Consider the following 19,220-nt stretch of genomic DNA (forward strand, 5'->3'; position numbering starts at 1 on the left):
TTTTAAAAAAGAAGAATGAATTTAAGCAATAAAAAAATAAATGTACAGTAATGAATAAACCATCCAGCGAGCAACAGCGATTAAGTGTAGAGAGCTTTTATCTGACCCAAGTGTTTAAAAAGTGCCTCTATGGTAACAGGGAAAGGACGATTGAAAGAACCCCAAGCCCGATCAGTCATGGCTTTTAAAAGGAATATCCAAGCACCACCAAACCAGCTGACTCGGGTTAAAGGTGCCCATACACTGATAAGATTTATCTTCAGATCTGGCTGGTTGGAACAAAAACATGGTTATGGATGAGTGACAGTTTGTCAGTTTTCCAGCATTTCCAAGCAAATGGTCAACTGTCATTTGCTCTCCTCCATAACCAAGTTTTTGTTCCAACCAGACAGATCTGAAGATATCACTTAACCAAATCCAGAGCGTAACGTCCCTCTGCTCTACATATTCCCATGGAATCTGCAAGGGATGCTACTAGAGAGGTGCACGGTTGGGCCACAGTCCTGCAGTGACTTATTAATGATATGGAACCCACAGCTGGTTTCTCCTTGTTTCCCACTGCATCTTCATTCATGTCCTATCGCTAATTATTTCCAACCAAACATGGCATAAGCTAATTGCATTGAAAAGAAAATCAATATAAATGCAAATTTTAACACAAATGTATTTTATGTCGATACAATACACAATGGATACATCAAGGCAGTCACAGGATGTTCAGGACAGCAATAAGCCCCATACAATATGCTGAGGAGAGTGTGGGGGTTGCTAGTAAAACGAGTGGGTTCTACTGTGCAAAATCCTAGGAGCACCATAATTCCGGATGAAGAATCGTCCATCCAACAAAAAGTATTAGATCCACAAATAAATTATCTTCTCCACAACTCATTCTTTATAAACTGCCGCAATGTATTATCTACAGCAGGGGAGGCCAAACCGGTCGTCAAGATCTACCAAAAGTCCACCTTTTCCAGACCACCTAGCTGGTGCGCAGGTGTAGGCATTACTAACTGTCACATTTCCCAGACTCCCTAGCTGGTGCACAGCTGTAGTCATTACTAACTGTCACATTTCCCAGATCACCTAGCTGGTGCACAGCTGTGGTCATTACTAACTGTCAGATTTTCAAATCAGCTGCATTCATTCCTCCTATAGATCCACAGGTTGCCGGATATAAATTAACTGTTGGTAGATCTTGAGGACAGGGTTGGCCACCCCTTATCTACAGTAACAGAACTGATATTGGGTCATTCATGCCAAAATGAAAGGTATACCAGCGTCCAGTATCTCATTCCTACGTTACTGCCTTGAAATACTCTTCTGGTACACAAATAATTATTGTATGATGATATAATGACCTATAATGAATTGTGCTATGACCATACTTGTAATGACTACTCCTTTTAGAACAGTTTTTGAGGAGTTTGACTATTAAGGACATAAAAGTACAATATATTGATATTACAGGTAGGCAAACTGTGGCTCTCCCAAGGCTGACAGGGAATACGGAACTAGTGGTTTTATAGCTGTTGGAGAACCACTTGGGTCCCTAAGCCTAGTCAAATACCACCGACATCCCCAGATGCAAGTAAACCAATCAAAACCACCGTTTTTTATCCCTCTTAACAAGGCATTTTTACAGAAAATTAATCCAATTTTTGCTCTTAATTACACTACTACACTCCGAAAAACTGTTGGGCCTTTATGTTTCTGGGCCTCTCTTCCCAAGACCTTGAACCACTCTTTCTATATAATAAATTAATTGAGTAATAGGTTGGTTACATAGAGATGACTTCAAACCATTGACAAGAACTGAAGGGGGAAAAAAGTGGTAACAAGAAGTAAAGGCTCTGTATATCTTCTGACCCAAGGCCAGGTCTGCTTGGCCAAACGTGGACCTATGGTTAGGAGTACTTGTGGAGAAGGTTGAGAAACGTTGTCCTAGACTAGTCTACTGCCAGTAGAGCATATGACCATGGCTAATGTAGAGATTATATGATCTCCATGGGACAGTCTGCTTTTATACTGTATTTCTCTGTACAATGTTCTGCTCTTTCAAATTACAATTCCTTCTTTAGAGAGAAAAAACAAAACTAAAAAACAAAAAGACAATGATGACACACACGTAAATGAGGAACACAAAAAGCCTTGACCGATCGGCAGTAATCATCAATTTCATCTATTAAAAAGAAAACAGATGAGAAATGTATTGAAACTGAATCGCTCCCGCCCCAAGCCGGAAACTCCACAGGGTGGATAACGCATGTCGGTACCCTTCATTTTGGAAGGTTTTAAAACCAGCAATAAATTCAAGTTTCAGCAATGAGTCCTCCTGGGTCTCAGATGTTCTTTAATTTCCTTTGACGCTACCGGGCCTGGAACCTAGACTCGCAAAGTAGGCACATTGTGTAGGGTCACATTGTCCATTAACACCAGGAGGTCCTTGGGGTCCAGTAAGTCCTGGTAAACCTGGTTCTCCTGGAGAACCAGCCGAGCCTGGCACTCCATCTTTAGCATAGCCGGGTTCTCCAGGAACACCTAGACACAAACATATATTTCTGGTTATAATGGTAAATTATTAATTTTAATAAAAGACTCAATGTACACTTAAAATATTGTATCAATCTGCCCATCACGTTTTAAGAAAAATGGGCCCCACTTCTTCTGCATAACGTGAAGAAGCGGGGACCCATAGCGGCCGAATGTATTATAGTTCCCCCAGCCGATAAGGAGAGCCGTTATGCCCAGCGTTAACGGCTCTCCTTATTGGTGGCCCCGGCATCCCTGCGCATGCGCACTCATGATTCCCCCTTTGCCGGCTCTAATGGGCATGTGCCAGATCTCGCTTTTATCGCAAGATCTCCAGCGCAGCCCGGAGCCAGCAGCATTGTGGGGATAGGAAAACGCTAGCCCTGAGCTGGCAAAAGCTGCCTGGGCGATTTAACGTCTGGGCAGCTGTTAATACATCACCCAGCTGTTAATCACTGGGGGGGGATTGCAGGGGACAGCCCGGCCGAGAGTAACTCAGTGGGCTGTCACTAGCGCACGCTAGGTGTGCCAGTAATGCATTAGGGAAACGTAACCCCCCCCCCCCCCCCGTTAACTAGCGTCAAGTGCATTTCTGGGTGATAGAAAGAGGGTGGCAGGGGAAGCAGTGGGCCACTTAGTCCTCAGGGGCACTGCACCAATGATAGTTCCGCCACGGTGTACTGTTAAATGCTCACAGTGCACATAAATCTAACACACTATATGGGGGTTCTGATAGAGCTGGTCTGGGCAAAGAGCAAGATGGAGGGGGATAAAGAAGCGTATATAGGCTGTAATAGACTACAGTATGTACAGTAGCAACTCACAAAGAAACCCCTCTACCTCCCTCTTCCAAGGCTTGCACACATGCACTCTGAGTGCACTCTCATGTAAAAAAAAAAAATCTCCCAGATCCCTCTCCCCTGAATCCGCCAATGTATTTTTATTACATAAACATGAATAACATACTGTACGCAAGGACTAAAGGACCCTGAGCTTTATTAAGTACCTGGAATTCCTGGCGGGCCAATTTCACCTCTCATGCCAACTCCACGTTCCCCTCGGTCTCCTTTGGATCCCCTCTCGCCTGTAAAATACATCACATTGCAGAGCAACAAAACAGTTACCAAATACTCTTACTGTATAATGTATGTGTTTAGGTCTGGCGACAAGAAGGGACGAGAACACAACAAATACCCAATAAGCTACAAATACTTTTATTCAATAAATTATATTATCAAAATAATAGAACACTAATACTGTATATATGTTTAAAATGTGGATTTGTAGAATTATAATGAATAAAGCAGTGTGTGTGAATGTAACCAATGCCCAGCAAATCTATCTGAACATATAGGGGGTCATTCAACGGATGTTTTGGTCATTTAGGCAAAACATCCATTGTGTGCGGGCGGCGTTTAGATGACGCAGCTTTGCCGGTCAATCAGAATGACCGCCTTAGTCCCATTGTAATCAGGAACTGCACAGTATATAGTATAGCAGTTTATACAAAGTGAATATACTGACCTTTTGGCCCAATGGGTCCTATAGGTCCTTCCGGTCCCGACCGTCCAGGCAGTCCTGGTTCCCCTGCCGGACCTGGTCTTCCGTCAGTTCCATCTTTCCCTGGGTTACCGGGTGGACCTGGCCGGCCCTGTTCGGACTTGATGTGTGCAGGCTGCATCTGAGATATGAGGTAGGATAATTTGGCTGGGGGGGGGAGATAAGACAAAATGAAAGGGTTGACAGGGTTGGAAGGTTGACACAAGCATTAAGTCGACAGTAAAAAGGTCGACATAAGGTTTTCACAGTTGCGAGGAAGATTGACTCCCTCAGGGCCACCATGTCCACGCGAGTTGCGATACCAGCGCCATATTTTATGCCTACGAGTTCACAGACGAAGACAGCTAGACCCACCCCGAACATGCCCATTATCCCCCCCCCCCCCCCAAGTGGCCTCTTCCTGTCAATCACTCTCTCACTCAATGTATTCATCCAATGATATACAGACATTTTTATTCTCCTGCCCATGGCTCGAAAAACAGCTTCATAGGCTGGCCTTCAACGTGAAATAGTAAGTCATTGGCCGAACACCTCGATATTGAGTCAACAAGATAAACCACAGTCCGGGCTACGTGCCAGCTGCTGTCATAGTGACTGGGGAACTAGGTGTGCGAGGGCCCAGGCTAGTATCTGTCGAAACCAATTCATACAGTACAATGGTGTATGACCAGGAGGCTGCTGAAAAGTTACTAACATTATTTATCAAATCATCTAAATATCCTTAGACGTATTGTCTTACAATCAAGCTGCTTCCCCAGCTCTTCTTGAATTAGTCTCCGCAGAGTCTCAATGGATGGAGCTTCTCCCTGCAAACAAGAAGTAGAAGACTTTACATTTATATCCTGGTGTCATTAGTTCACGTTGTACATGTTAGTCGTAGGATGGGAGATGCCAGGAGGGCCGATGGGGTGGTGCCGCCTAACAGCCTAGCTGACCAGATCTGCTCCAGGCTCGGCTCCACCAATAGGCGGCAGGCTAGGGTGCCGGGATTAGGGGGGGGGGGGGGGGGGGGGCTAAGTCTGTCTATGAGGAAGGCATCCTTGTTGTTCTTAATGCAGGTGGTTGTTGTAGAACATCTAAGATGGTAGATTGAAGTTATGTCTAGGGTGACAAGAAGCCTTACACTGGCCCAGGATCCCCCCTCTTGTATCTGGGCCCATCTCTGCTGCCCATTGCAGCCACTGCAGTGCCCACACAGCAATATTTAAAAACAAAAATCAAGAGGGTGCAAGGGATTGCCTTAGGGCCCCCCAATTCGCAAGGCCCCACAGAAGTTGCATCCCCTGAACCCTCTATATTTATGCCACTGCAACCATACCATGCTAGAGCAGGTACTGGAATCTAAGTAGGGGGTTTAGCTATAATACGGTCAGCGCACATAGCAAATAATCAGTGTTCCAGTAATAGACTATTAATAGTCACTGATGCTTTCCAAAATGACCAGTGGCATAACTCCCAGAGACATTGGAGGTACTGGTCACCAGGCTCCAGCTGTCAGGTGGGCACCAAGAATGAAGATGGGTGGGGCTAATTATCTAGGACAGATCTCTCTCCACTCTTGCCATAGTGATTTGCAGTCACTGCTGACTGCTATCCATGTTCACAAACCCCTACTGCAGCCCCTTTGGGGGCTAGGTGGAAGATTTACTAAGCCTAGGAGTGTGATACAATGGAGAGCGTTAAACAACCAACCAATTAGCTCGTAACTGTAATTTGTGGTGTCAAATATCGTCAAATCAGAAAATGAAATCACACATGGATTAGGCATTTGGCTGCACGGATTCGTCCCCGATGACGTACCATTCCGATGAGAGGACTAACGAGTTTAGGCATTAATTGCAATGACATCATAGTATATGTTACAGTGAGAGACCAGAAGTGACATGGCTTAGCTGAAAATGGATATACAGTATAGTAACTTCCACAGTGTGTACGCACGCTATACTTATGTGATACAGTATATTGTGTAACACCACAACCAGATATCAGGTAAGGCAAATACTAGACACCGACTGCACAGCGTGGGGATGGTACGTAAATATATCTAACAGGAAAAGGGAAGATGTTCCATCATTGTGGCTTCCATTTGTCTGCCTGTAAAATACCCATTAAAGTCAATTACACTCCAAACTGTGACTTTTATTACATTGCCATTAAACTGTTTGACATTTCCTGCTGCACGATGTCACCGAATGTCACTGTAACCTGCCAGCACAGCTTCCCGCATGGGGAAAGGTGACCGTCTGTACTGCCAATGATCTATAAATATACGCAATATATATATACACATGTACACAATCTGTCATGTGAGAGGACTTAAACATGTTATTACCCTTGGGCCGGTCAGTCCTGGAGCTCCGGGTGATCCTGGATGTCCTAATTCTCCCTGCTCTCCAGGAGGTCCAGCGGGGCCCATTAAGCCGGTGTGGCCCTTGTGTCCTGGGGTTCCAGGTTTTCCGGGTTGGCCTTTCTCCCCCTGCATGCCCTTGTCTCCCTTGTTACCGGGATCACCCTGTCAATAACCATTGAGTGCGTCAGTGGAAAACCTTCATTCATTTTCACAATCACAGCAGAGAAAAATATAGACTGTAATAAAATAAGGCAAATAGGTGACCTTCATAAGTGGGGAAAACGGGGACGATCCCACGTCCCAGGAAACGGTGGAGATTTAGCTGTGTATTGCTGGAATTACCCTGGGGTTAAAGTGTGTGTGTGAGGGGTGGAGGGGGCTGGACAGAGAGAGGTGAGAAGGCAGAAGGAGTGACAGAGACAGATATTATTATTATGTGTGTAAGGGGCACTACTACTGTGGGCATTGTGTGTATAAGGGGGCACTACTGTGGGAATTATGTGTATAAGGGGCTTTATTACTATGGGACATTTAGTATATGGGGCACTACTGTTGTGGGCATTATGCATATATGCAGTACTACTGCTGTGGGCACTACTACTGTGAGCATTGTGTAAAAAGGACACTAATGTGTGGCATACTTGTATAAGGAGTACTATTTGGTAACATAAATAAGGGGAACTACTGAGTGACATAATGTGAATAAGGGGCACTACTGAGTGATATAATGTGAATAAGGGGCATTAATACTGTATGTTGTGTAATATGAAACAGGGGCACTACATGCAGCGTAATGTGAATAGGATTGTGCTACTGTGTTGTGTAATTTGATTTGGAGGTATTATTGTGTAATCACACACCTTCCTTGTGTGACTACTGTCTCTTTATAAGTATGGGAGGTAGGGCACCAATTTAGTTTGCAGGGGGTGCCAAAAACCCTGACACACTGGCCTGGGCTCCACCTGATGTGTGTGTGTGTGATGTGGGGAGGTGAAATGAGTCCCATCACCTCTATAGGAACACTTTAAGCGCTGGAATTACCTATTCGTTAATTGCAAAAGCGTGTCGATGTAGAATGTGGCTGAACCTTTGTGTACAGCACTTTATGCACCTACAGTATATAACCGATATAAGAACACACAGTACAGTACTATAATAACTGCTTTACAGGACATTGTGGAGAAAACATAACGTACTCGATCGCCTTTAGGTCCTTGATCACCCGGCTTCCCCGAAGCACCCTATAGACAAAACGGAATTGAAAACATGTATTATATTTGTAGGGCGAAGTATGGTCTAAAACCTAGCGAGCACCTTGGCAGATGGCAGGTCTAAAATACTAGTAAATGAAAGTTCAAAAGTAACGCTGCAAGATCATAATGCAGGAATTGGGTTCCAACCATGTCCCAATCACTCCATACTGTAACTAGCCCTATCTACAATACCCACAGATCCCTGTACACGCTAAATAATTGTAACTAACTAACTACAGATCAGTTGGTTATGTGTTATGACCATTCCATACAGCTCATGTGTTGGGGAATATAAGGACATACAGCAAAGCGGAACACTTATTATAACGGAACTACACCTGTATTACAGTCACCTTATATTATGGGACGCTGCGTCATGTGACCATCTAAACATGAGACTAATCCCGCACTTTGGAATCTATTTGTACTGCCATCTCTCTGTGAGTTAATCCTCACATCTCGCTCTCTCATCACTAATTACATATACAAAAACATAAAATATCTGCATCATTTTCTATCTCGTTTATTTTTTCTGAGAGCGAGATGGGCGATGACACTGGCGAGCTAGAACGCATAGAACGTAATTAATACTGTAAGTGCTAAAAGAGAAAGAAAAAAGAAAAAAATGATTTGTTACCTCTTTCCCAGGTGAGCCGCTGTCCCCAGGTTGTCCCTTAAAAAAACAAAAATATTAATTCCACATGGGGGTTATGAAACTTTAAAGGGCTGTTCTGGTTGAATCACAAGGTTGACTCTCAGGTCACTTAGATATGCAGGCACCCTCGGGAGGAAGTGGGCGGGAAGCTGACAGCCGGTGGTGTCCCCTGCCCCCTGCCCTCCCACCCGCGCCACAGGCAATTTGCATGGGAACGCCCAGCGCTTTTTTTGCACATTCAAAATCTACAGCAGATTCGCACTGACACAATATAATTGTATCAGTTGGTTAATTTGTTGCGCCGCACACACGGGCTGTCAGTGTGAACAGGGTGATATCTGTCCTGGAGTGACCTGTATCTGAATATTTATTATTTGGGAAACCGGTTACACGCAATTCTCAGCTCTGTGTCGCAGCTGTTGCGCTCGGTGACACTTGTCACATCCGGTTTGCACTGACACAACAACCTTTTTGTTTCCCTATTGTAACACTACAAAGTAATTAAACCTACATCTCATTGCTGTTATATATTAAATTGTATTTTATACAGTAGTTCCAGTTGAAGTAACTTTACCTGCCATAGCGGCACGCTGCTGCAAACTTCCATAGTGCGACCGAAGGTAGCATATAAGAATGCACCAATCAGGCTTTGTAGGCTTCGGTCACCTAAATAACTATCTGTCCAACCATGTATTAATCCAAAATGCTCTGCTAGAGATTACATAGAGGTATCGATCAATACGGCGTGCGCTGGTTACTGCTGCTGGCTGGCTTCTGACAGTGAGAAGCTGTGTACGCTCCTGTGCTGGGAGCTATGAAGAGCATAGAAGAGCATTGCAGCCAGAGAAAAAGGACATTACATCAATATTAACACATGAGAACATAATATAACCAAACTACTAATCTGCATTGTATGGAATCACAGGACTACATTTACTTACCGGAGGTCCTTTATGTCCCTGAAACCCGGGCATTCCTACAGTGCCCGCCTCGCCTTTGCTTCCTTTAGGACCCTAAATTGCAGAAAAAGGGAAAACAGTAAGATATATATTGTATATCCAGTGTACAAAGCATATAGACAGATATCAAATCTACAGCCTTACCATAGGTGTATGGTACTCCTTTGTGATGTCTAATATTATCTTTCCTTAGGTGATGTCTTTTCCTTTGTAATGTCTAATATTACCTTTTACTTATGTGATGTCTTTTCCTTTGTGATGTCTAATATCCTTATCTTTAAATATTTATTATCATATATTTTGCATTTGTTTAAGGCTTTCTTTTCCATCTCGCTTTATATGTACAATTATACTATTATATTTACTGCCAGGACTTAAACTCAACCTGTTGGATCCCAGTCAAACACCCTATTCACTGAGCTATTTGATCCTGCATAAGAGCTAGGAGATTTTGAACTTTATGAAGTTACTTCAATTGAGAAAGACCTGTGTAGTGTGCAGCCAAAATTCCAATCCCTTGCAGCTACCCACGCGTATGCAGTAGTCTGTGGCACAGTGCCATAGTCTTTATCGCAGGGAGAGGAGATGACCTCACTGACCCATCCTCTCTTAATATGCCCCCAGCTATTTACAGCTTCAGCTTTGTCTACTGTCACTAGGAAGCCTCAGTGACGGAATATGCTAATGTAACTATCACCGAAGTGAGGATGGGAAAGGGGTCACCTTCAGGCGATCCCAGTGCATCCTGTAGTGCATCAGGCCAATTAGCCGAGCACAGATGTGGCCACACCCACCAGTTATAAAACTGTGCTTCGCAGTGGCATGTGCCTAGAAGACTGGTATTACAATTCCTGCATGTGGGCTGCTTCCATGCCCTCAAGGTGAACCTGGGCAGGTCCACGTAATCAGTACCCACCCAAACCTCCTCTTAGCAACCCTGCATGAACCCGGGGACACGTACCACAAGAGATCATAAGCTGAGATACTGACACTACATCAAATATTATATATTATATATTTTGCTAATTCTCCAATACAACTGTACTGATCTGCTTTTTAAAAACCATCCAAGTACAGCCTACAAGTTGCACTTACCATCACACCGGGAGCCCCTGTGTTCCCCTGGGGGCCGACGTTTCCATTTTTACCCTAATAAAATAAACAGCAGAGACAGCGGTTAGCAGACTGGAAGGGTCACAGCTGCGTACCTCTGCAACGGGTGGAGAGGGCAGTGCGTCATAACAGATGAGACTTTGTTTTGGGATCAATTGCATCAAGCACAGATGACTCATCGGAAAGGTCATGTCCCCACCGGACTTCCTGGCCGATACTGAGGGTAGGAATGACAAATGCTTGGCGTGTGCATGCCTTATACCTGGGCCAAGATTCCTCCTTTACAGATAATTGTTTTTTGCAATTAACTTAATAGATCCTATTTTCCAGACCGGCTGCAAAGACACAGGTTGCACTTTATTATTCACCAGTCACCTCGTTCACCCCTCACAGGGACTACAAGATTATTACTGACACTCACCTGGAGTTCTCATGTCAGCCTCATAAAGCCAGACACATGGGAGTTTACTCTGCCTGAACTGAATGCAGCCGTCATGTCAATATTCAGAATGCCGACACAACAAAGCCGACATGATCAAAATATTAATATATAGTAAATGTCGATAGCTGACACAATTGTAGAGTTAGGATGAGGTTGGGATTCCTAGGATGGCCCAGTTTATTACAAACTCATATAAGTCTTGCTGATTATCTATCCCCATACCCCATCCCCAAACCTGACCCCAGAGCATCACCACCCCCCGATCATTCTTCCCATACATACATACATAGATACATACATGCACAATGCATAGATACATACATACATACTCAGAACAGACACAACATACATACAATACATGCTCAACATTCTGTACATACATAGTAATCATGAACACAAAAAACACATAGAACATACATACATACATACATACATACAAACAGAGCATACATACATACCCACACAATGCATACATACATGCATACACACAATGCATACATACGTACTCAGAACAGACACAACATACATACAATACATGCTCAACATACTGTACATACATAGTAATCATATACACAAAAAACACCAAGAACATAAATACATACAAACAGAGCATACATACATACATACACACAATGCATACATACGTACTCAGAACATACACAACATACATACAATACATGCTCAACATTCTGTACATACATAGTAATCATGAACACAAAAAACACATAGAACATACATGCATACATACAAACTGAGCATACATACATACACACAATGCATGCATACACACAATGCATACATACAAACATACACACAATGCATACATACATACTCAGAACAGACACAACATACATACAATACATGCTCAACATTCTGTACATACATAGTAATCATATACACAAAAACACAGAACATACATACATACATACAAACAGAGCATACATACAATCAGAGCATAGATACATACAAACAGAGCATACATACCTACATACAAACAAACAGAGCATAGATACATACAAACAGAGCATACACACATACAAACAGAGCATACATACATACAATCAGAGCATAGATACATACAAATAGAGCATACATACCTACATACATACAAACAAACAGAGCATACATACATACAAACAGAGCATACATACATACATACAAACAATCAGAGCATAGATACATACAAACAGAGCATACATACCTACCTACATACATACACATACCTCCAATCTGCCCCCATTACAGTGAGACACTCCTACTTATTGGAGGCTGCCTCGCTGTTCTTCTGCAGTGTCCCAGGGGTTGGAGGCAGTTGGGGGCAGATGGAGATCACCGCTGCTCAGCAGCCGGTTATCACCGAAGAGATGTTGCGCACGGCATCTCCAGTGCAGGGAGGAAGCCGTGTTGGGGTTGGCCAGCTATTCGGGAAGCCTGATATATTTCTTTTTGTGTAAAATAAAGCTTATCGGTGTACTTGCACGACAGACAGGCAAGGCCCAACATGCAGCGCTCGGCAGCCTATTTACCCACTTTTTTTTTTTTTGCAGCGGTTAGTTTTATTATATAGATTCTAATTCATTTGTAATAAATGTGTTTTTTTTTTTCTTTACAGTTATTACAATTGTGGTCACTGGCACGGATGTTATTACAAATCTTAACACAACTTTGTTTGACAGCAGACTTACAGACGGTCCTCTGATCCCTCTGGGCCCCTGATGACCTGGTGGTCCGGGATCTCCCTAATAAAATGCAAAGAAAGATCAGCAACGGAAACAAACGCTTCAGCATAAATAATATATTTCTGTTCGGCTTGGGACTGCGACAACGAGAATTTCTTCATGTTAATTATAGCGAGGCACGGGAACTGGAGGCTGCACAATTACACACATCTCATCCATTAGCATAACACAGCCATAAAACAGGCCCTTGGTAGAGATATGCACAGCTCATTTATTAACTTATCTATCTATAATTCCAGCAGCTAATTACACCAAAAGCTCACGCGGAACTTATCGATATTTTATTTAGTCCGCTCCGTTCATTTATTTCTTTCCTGCATGAACTCACAATATTCACAGTGAGATTGCAGTATACAGCGAAGCAAGCTTCCGTTATACACCATCTACACCGCGGAGGCACAACACGTTCACCGCTGTAGTTATTATGGGATGTTTAATTACACAGCATCTATGTGTCCAACTATGGACTAAAGAGGAACTAGCTGGCATTATCCAAATACCTGACTGCTCGTTCCCATGTCGTGAAGGCTGATTCGACTTAGTTTGATAAATTAGTTAGTTTACATATATGTCCAACTGTCCCCAATTCCTTTGGTGAGGATTGTCCTGTCTTCTTGTGTCCCAACTGTCAGGGTATGTTTCTGCTGGCTATGGCTTCCAGATCTGATCATCAGAGCCGCCATCAAACCTTTTGATATTTTAGGGGAAGGGGAAAGTGTCTAGGCACGTGTTCCTTGTACCCAGCCAACACCCCCCCCCCCCCCCCCCCGTCCCTCTGGCAGCTTTGTTGGTCATTATACAGATAGGGCCCTTCCCATTCAGCGGGGGTCGCCAACCGCCAGCCTCCGGAAGCAGACGCGTGCACACAAGACGCTCGTGCATCCCCTTCCAACAGATCTCACCGTCGGTCCCCGTCGCGGTCCGCCGGTTCCCACCGCCTCCTGGCACTCCCCAAACCCTACCCATCTCCCTGAAGCGGAGACGGGCAGGGTTCCCATCCCCCGCCGTCTGTAAAATGGAGCACCTCTCTGCCGGCGATCGCCAGCGGGGACATTCTGGCGAGCCCTAGCGCTGGCTGAGAGGTGCTCATCTGTATGTAATTTACCATCTTGGACATATTGAAAGAGGGCAGCCTACTACAGCTCCCCCTCACGTCAGAAGTGGTGATGGGGCCTCTAGTGGCTAGATAATCAGTGACGATGGTCAAATAGTTGTTTGCTATCAATCACAATATTATACTGTACATATTGTGTGTTTGTAACAGATTGTACCGGCACTCACCTCTTTTCCCGCTGTGCCTTCCCGTCCTGGAGGTCCTGGTACACCCGGCTCTCCCTAGGAAAAAAAGGCCATGAATGACTCCACCCAACAAATAGTGTGTCCTACTTAACCATGGTAGCGTACAAATAAATAATGCAGTCTATGTAGCACAGTGGGCCTAATTCAGCAGACTGTAACTATCCTCTCTGTGAAGCGTAACTGCCAAAGGCTCCGGGCTCCGAGCCCTGAAGAGGCGCCTGCATGGTAAGCGGGACCTGTGTGGTTTACAGCGGGTGAATGCTGACCCAAGCCAACTTGTCTCCGGGTGACTGAGATCAACTTACGCACCTGTGTCCTCTGTAACATGCCCGGTTCCTAACCACAATGCGATTACAAAATATGTGCAATCACGTCACAGAAATGCTTTACAGTACTGCAATGTACTTGCATAACTAGAGTTACCCGCTGCCCGCTCAGGCTAGCTGCACAGACAGGTGATGTGCCGCCACGTCTTGGCTCACAGCGGTTGTGTGTGATGTCATGTAGCCACAGTGAACAGCCAAGCAAACAGTCCGGACACACATCCGCTGTCCAGACTGTGCCCACCCAATGCCCCATTGCAACCCCCTGCCTTCACTTACACTGCGGTCACATTTTTAAGAATGTGACCGCAGATGAGGACATGAGCTTGCACGCATGCCTAGAACAGCAAAAGTTGCCAAATAGCGATGTTCGATGTTCAGCAACCAAAGCTGAATTGGTACATAGTGCAGCATATATGCGTATCATTTTGATGGTGACGCTTATAAAACACTGTGTGAATCCCCTGCTCCAGCCCTGTGTCTGCCCTCACCTGCCCCCCTCTGGAGCGCACGACTGAGTGAGTGTGAAACTCCCATTTGCTCCCGGGGGTTTCCGGTAGGGGGTGGGGATGATTATATCGCTCAGTGCCTCTGATTCAAGAACAGTTGCCCAGTGGCATTGAGGGCCTAATTCACATGTGGATGGAGTTGCTGCTTCTTTGACAAGTAGACGTTTTCCGCTTTCAGTATGGTCTGACCTGAATCCTTGGACACAGCATCGGATCACTGAAACACCCCAGAGGGGATTTTCCAACAAGCCACCCGATACAGATCCTCTTAAGAGGCCAGGAAATCTCCATTCAATGACATAGATCCTGGCCTCTTCCCTCCCCCTACACGGTGGCGATACGCATCCATTTTCCATCGTCGACACCGCTTCGTAATCTGATGCTGTCCTGTGCCCTGTGTCACTAGGCCTATTCACCCGCACACAGAACTGGTGCTGAACATGCACAAAGTATCAAAAATCCGCACTCGCTATTGCAGCAGTGTATGGCCAGCCAATCCCACTGAGCTACCTGGGCGGAGGAGCGCCTGCGGTCATTTGATGTGTGATGTATCGCATGCGACCCCTGTACCCCGCCCCTGGGAGAGGCATGCAGGTCCGACCTCTAACCCAGAGGAGACATCAAAGGCATCCCATTTTGCCCAATTTCTCGTCCCGATCCCCCGGGTACACGTGAAATCGGCCAAAATTTCTAAAGTGTAAGGGGGGCATTTAGACTGAGAAATTGGGATCTTAGGAATGGAAACCACCAACATTAAAGACTCCAATAACGTAGGAAACCTGAGAAGAGTGAAACAATTTAAATAGGAGGCCAAGGATTTGTATCTAAATATGTATAAAGAGCATGAATAGACATGATTATGACTTACTCTGGTGCCAGGTAGCCCGGCGTCCCCTCTGTGGCCCTTGAATCCCTGAAAGATAATATATATTAACTCTGCAATAATCTGTGAATCATAAGCCAACATCAACCCAATAACAGACATGTATTCTGCAAAACCATTGTGGCTTGCGGCCATTTAAATCACAGCTGGCCTAAAGTTGCACAAAATGGCCGCCGCTTCCTCATGCAGCAAACACACCTCAGAAAGCAGAATTGTGAGGCCGATTTGCTGGTCATTGGTCACCTTTGTGTGTTGACATTTTCACCACGTCGACCTTGCGCGTGTTGACCTTTTGGGTTTGACTTAGACACCGTTGACCTACTTTTGACCCCATGACCCACACCCTTATAAAGTCCCTAAACATTTTATTCTCTAACTTGTGCTGATGAGACCCAAGAAGATCACGAGATCTATCTAGAAGTTGTATACCATGGACCCTACAGGGTAAATTTACTAAGATGGCATACCTCCCAACTGTCCCGCTAAACGCGGGAACGTCCCGGTTTTTGGGGACGTTCCCACGTCCCGCCCGCGTCCCGCTGCGGGGGGGGGGGTGGGTGGGAGTCCCCCCCAATCTGACAGAATAGACGCTGTGTGCAGTGGCCTAAAACGGGGGTGTGGCCTAATTTGCATAATCTGCACCCACGTTTGCATATGCCGCCCCCCCCCCCTCCCCTTTTCGGGCGCAGTGTCCCTATTCTTCAATTGAGAAAGTTGGGAGGTATGAGATGGGAGTTCTATTGAAGAAGCAACCAATCAAATCTTTTATAGAAGCCAGTTCCATTAAGAGGGCTGGGAGTAGTAGGTTTATAATCCCTAGTGCACACAGTGTTGCTAATTTCGGTGGCTCTGCCCGTTAAATGAGGATTTCATAACTCATTTCTTCATTTTTAGAGCCAATGCTGTTTTCATCTACACATCACTGTGTTTAATTCATTAAAATACAAAAATAAATTGCCTACTTAAGAAGCAGCCATTCTCTATGTCCCACCGTTACTTGTTATTCGATTAAGTCATACATCATTTGCATGCAGTGTTAATTAGTGCTGATCAATGACATGAGAGTAAAGCCCTGAACAAACGGTGTGATTTCATTTCTATTCAATCCCGATTCGATCGAGATTAATCGCACAGCACAGTGTCCCCATTAAATTTTGACTATATACTACAGATCTGTACTATATAAAAACTATACACAGTCTAGTTTTCTATTCAATATAGACTGCACAGGAGTGTGCATCAGGATCCAATGCGACTGAAAACCGTTCGATTTTGATTCGATTTTGTCCAACCATGTAACATGTGGAGAGAGAGTTAGATTTGGGTGAGTTATTTTGTTTCTGTGCTGGGTAAATAAGGCCCCATACACAAAGCAATTTGGGGCTGATTTCACCCGATTTGGGGACGATTCCGGCAGGTCACAAGACTGGATGTGACTTAGAGAAGTCGCATAGTGTATTGTATTGGGGCCTTTACACTGCAATTTAGATTTAGATTTCAGTTTGAACACACCCCACCCAAATGTAACTCTTTCTGCACATGTTACATCTGCCCCACCTGCAGCACAGCATGTTTTTTTCAATATGCAAACATTGCAGCCTTGCTAACAGGACTCAAACAGGCCCACAGCGCTTTTTGCTGACAGAACTTATTGTTGTCATCACATTTCTGCAGCCTGTAGACGTGTAAGGGACGCTGTAATAGAGATGTATTTGTCAGCCAGTGACATTCCAGGTGATTTCTGTGCTGCTATCTATGAAGCTTCCCTGGAAATAACTCGGAGCATCTGAAAATGAATGATGCACCAACTTCTGCCAGCGAGTAAACGGTTGTTATTTCATGGAAAGAAGATAGAGATCTTCGGAAACTGACAGGACTCACTTCACTAGAAGACATTTATCATTTCCAGGGCTGTGCCGGAGAAGTGAGGGGTCACCATGTTCGAGACCAGCATTTTTCAACCACTGTGCTGTGGCACACTTGCGTGCCTTGAGCTGTTCTCACGTGTGTGAGCCCAGATCTAGAGATGCCCACACCAGTTTACAGCCACCCCCACCAGTTCAACAGTTATTCACTGGTCTCTTATTTTCATGCATGGGCCAATGTGTTTTATTTTTGTTACCTGTGGGGACCAGGGTGATTGTTTTTTTTTTGTTGTTTTTTTTTCACATGGGGTTGTTCTTTTCCTGTGGGGGGCAATGTTTTTTTTTTCCTGTGGGGGACTGATGGTGTGACTTGGCAATTTCAAAATTTTCTTTGGTGTTCCACTAGTTTAAAAAGGTTGAAAGTCATTGGTCTAGACCAGTGGTAGCCAACTCCAGTCCTCAAGAGACATTTTCCAGGCCACCTAGCTGCTGCACAGGTGCACTCATAACTTGCTAACACATAAAAAAGAGCCACAGGTGGAGCTAATTACTTCACTTGTGATTCTGTGAGGTGAGCTGGAAAACATTAACTGTTGGTAGCTCTCGAGGACTGGAGTTGGCTACCCCAGGTCTAGACTATGACCTCGGTAATGGCCATTTTCTTCTGCAACTCAAAATGGCTGCAAAGTGCATCAGTTATTTGTCAACATTTTCACTTTTTGCTGGAGGCTTCGGGGGAAAATTAACTAAAGCTTCTAAGAGTGAAAGGTGACGTGATCCCATAGCAACCAACCAGATTCTGTCTATTGTTTCTCTATTGCATCCTCAAAAATGATAGACAGGATCTGATTGGTTGCAATGTGCACTACAACTGCTTTTAATAAATACATGGTGAGAAAAAAAAAACAAAATATACAGTATTCCGAACAGGGCCGTTTCTAGACAATTTAGCTCCCAGGGCAAATAAATAAAAATGCGCCCCCCCCCCCCCCAAATACATAACATGAAATACAAGAAATTGCGCGCGCCGAAGGCGCGCGCGCCGAAATAGGGGGCGTGGTTTATTTTAAAAGGGGGTGTGGCTTAAAATAAGGGCGTGGTCTAGCAGCAAAACAATTACCTTACATCTCACTTTTGCAACCTGCATGTCCAGACATTGGTTACCGCAGGAATTGTCATTGTCCTCCCGCACTTAAGTTGGCGGGCTGAAGGCCACACAGTGACATAAAAATATAAAGCCCCACACAGTTACCTAGTACGCCTCACAGATCAAGGCCAAACAATGACAGGCTACTTAAATCATACACTTTTTTATCCGTGATGCCAATTACACATTACATATTACGCCGCACACCATGATGGCAAGCACACAATACTCCCCACAACGTAATGCCTATTACACATTATGCCCAACGCTCCGCTGCCGCACAACTGATGCCGTTTACTAATATGCCCCCACAGTGCCACACATATATGCCCCACAGTCCCAGCTATGCCCCCACAGTGCCACACATATATGCCCCCACAGTGACAGCTATGCCCCCACAGTGCCACACATATATGCCCCCACAGTGATAGCTATGCCCCCACAGTGCCACCCATATATGCCCCCACAGTGACAGCTTTGCCCCCACAGTGCCACAGATATGCCCCCACAGTGCCAGATATGCCCCCACAGTGCCACACATATGCCCCTACAGTGCCAAATATGCCCCCACGGTGCCACATATATGCCCCCACG

At 44.8% G+C, this 19,220-nt stretch overlaps 1 protein-coding gene across 1 annotated transcript in view; it reads right to left on the reverse strand.

Annotated features, from left to right (window-relative positions):
- Positions 1 to 648: 648 nt before the first annotated feature.
- COL22A1 (collagen type XXII alpha 1 chain) overlaps positions 649 to 19,220 on the reverse strand; it is a 276,007-nt gene continuing 257,435 nt past the window's right edge. The window contains exons 54-65 of the mRNA XM_083144895.1: positions 15,600 to 15,644; positions 13,882 to 13,935; positions 12,547 to 12,600; positions 10,402 to 10,455; positions 9,289 to 9,360; positions 8,330 to 8,365; positions 7,636 to 7,680; positions 6,422 to 6,601; positions 4,829 to 4,895; positions 4,054 to 4,236; positions 3,536 to 3,613; positions 649 to 2,538 (exon numbers count right to left, since the gene is read on the reverse strand). Coding sequence (XP_083001021.1) covers positions 2,351 to 2,538; positions 3,536 to 3,613; positions 4,054 to 4,236; positions 4,829 to 4,895; positions 6,422 to 6,601; positions 7,636 to 7,680; positions 8,330 to 8,365; positions 9,289 to 9,360; positions 10,402 to 10,455; positions 12,547 to 12,600; positions 13,882 to 13,935; positions 15,600 to 15,644 — 1,056 coding nt within the window. The 3' untranslated portion in view covers positions 649 to 2,350. The remainder of the gene's footprint in view (positions 2,539 to 3,535; positions 3,614 to 4,053; positions 4,237 to 4,828; positions 4,896 to 6,421; positions 6,602 to 7,635; positions 7,681 to 8,329; positions 8,366 to 9,288; positions 9,361 to 10,401; positions 10,456 to 12,546; positions 12,601 to 13,881; positions 13,936 to 15,599; positions 15,645 to 19,220) is intronic.

Source organism: Crinia signifera, chromosome 5, assembly GCF_055691185.1.
Source record: "Crinia signifera chromosome 5, ASM5569118v1, whole genome shotgun sequence".
In the NCBI taxonomy this organism is placed as follows: domain Eukaryota; kingdom Metazoa; phylum Chordata; class Amphibia; order Anura; family Myobatrachidae; genus Crinia; species Crinia signifera.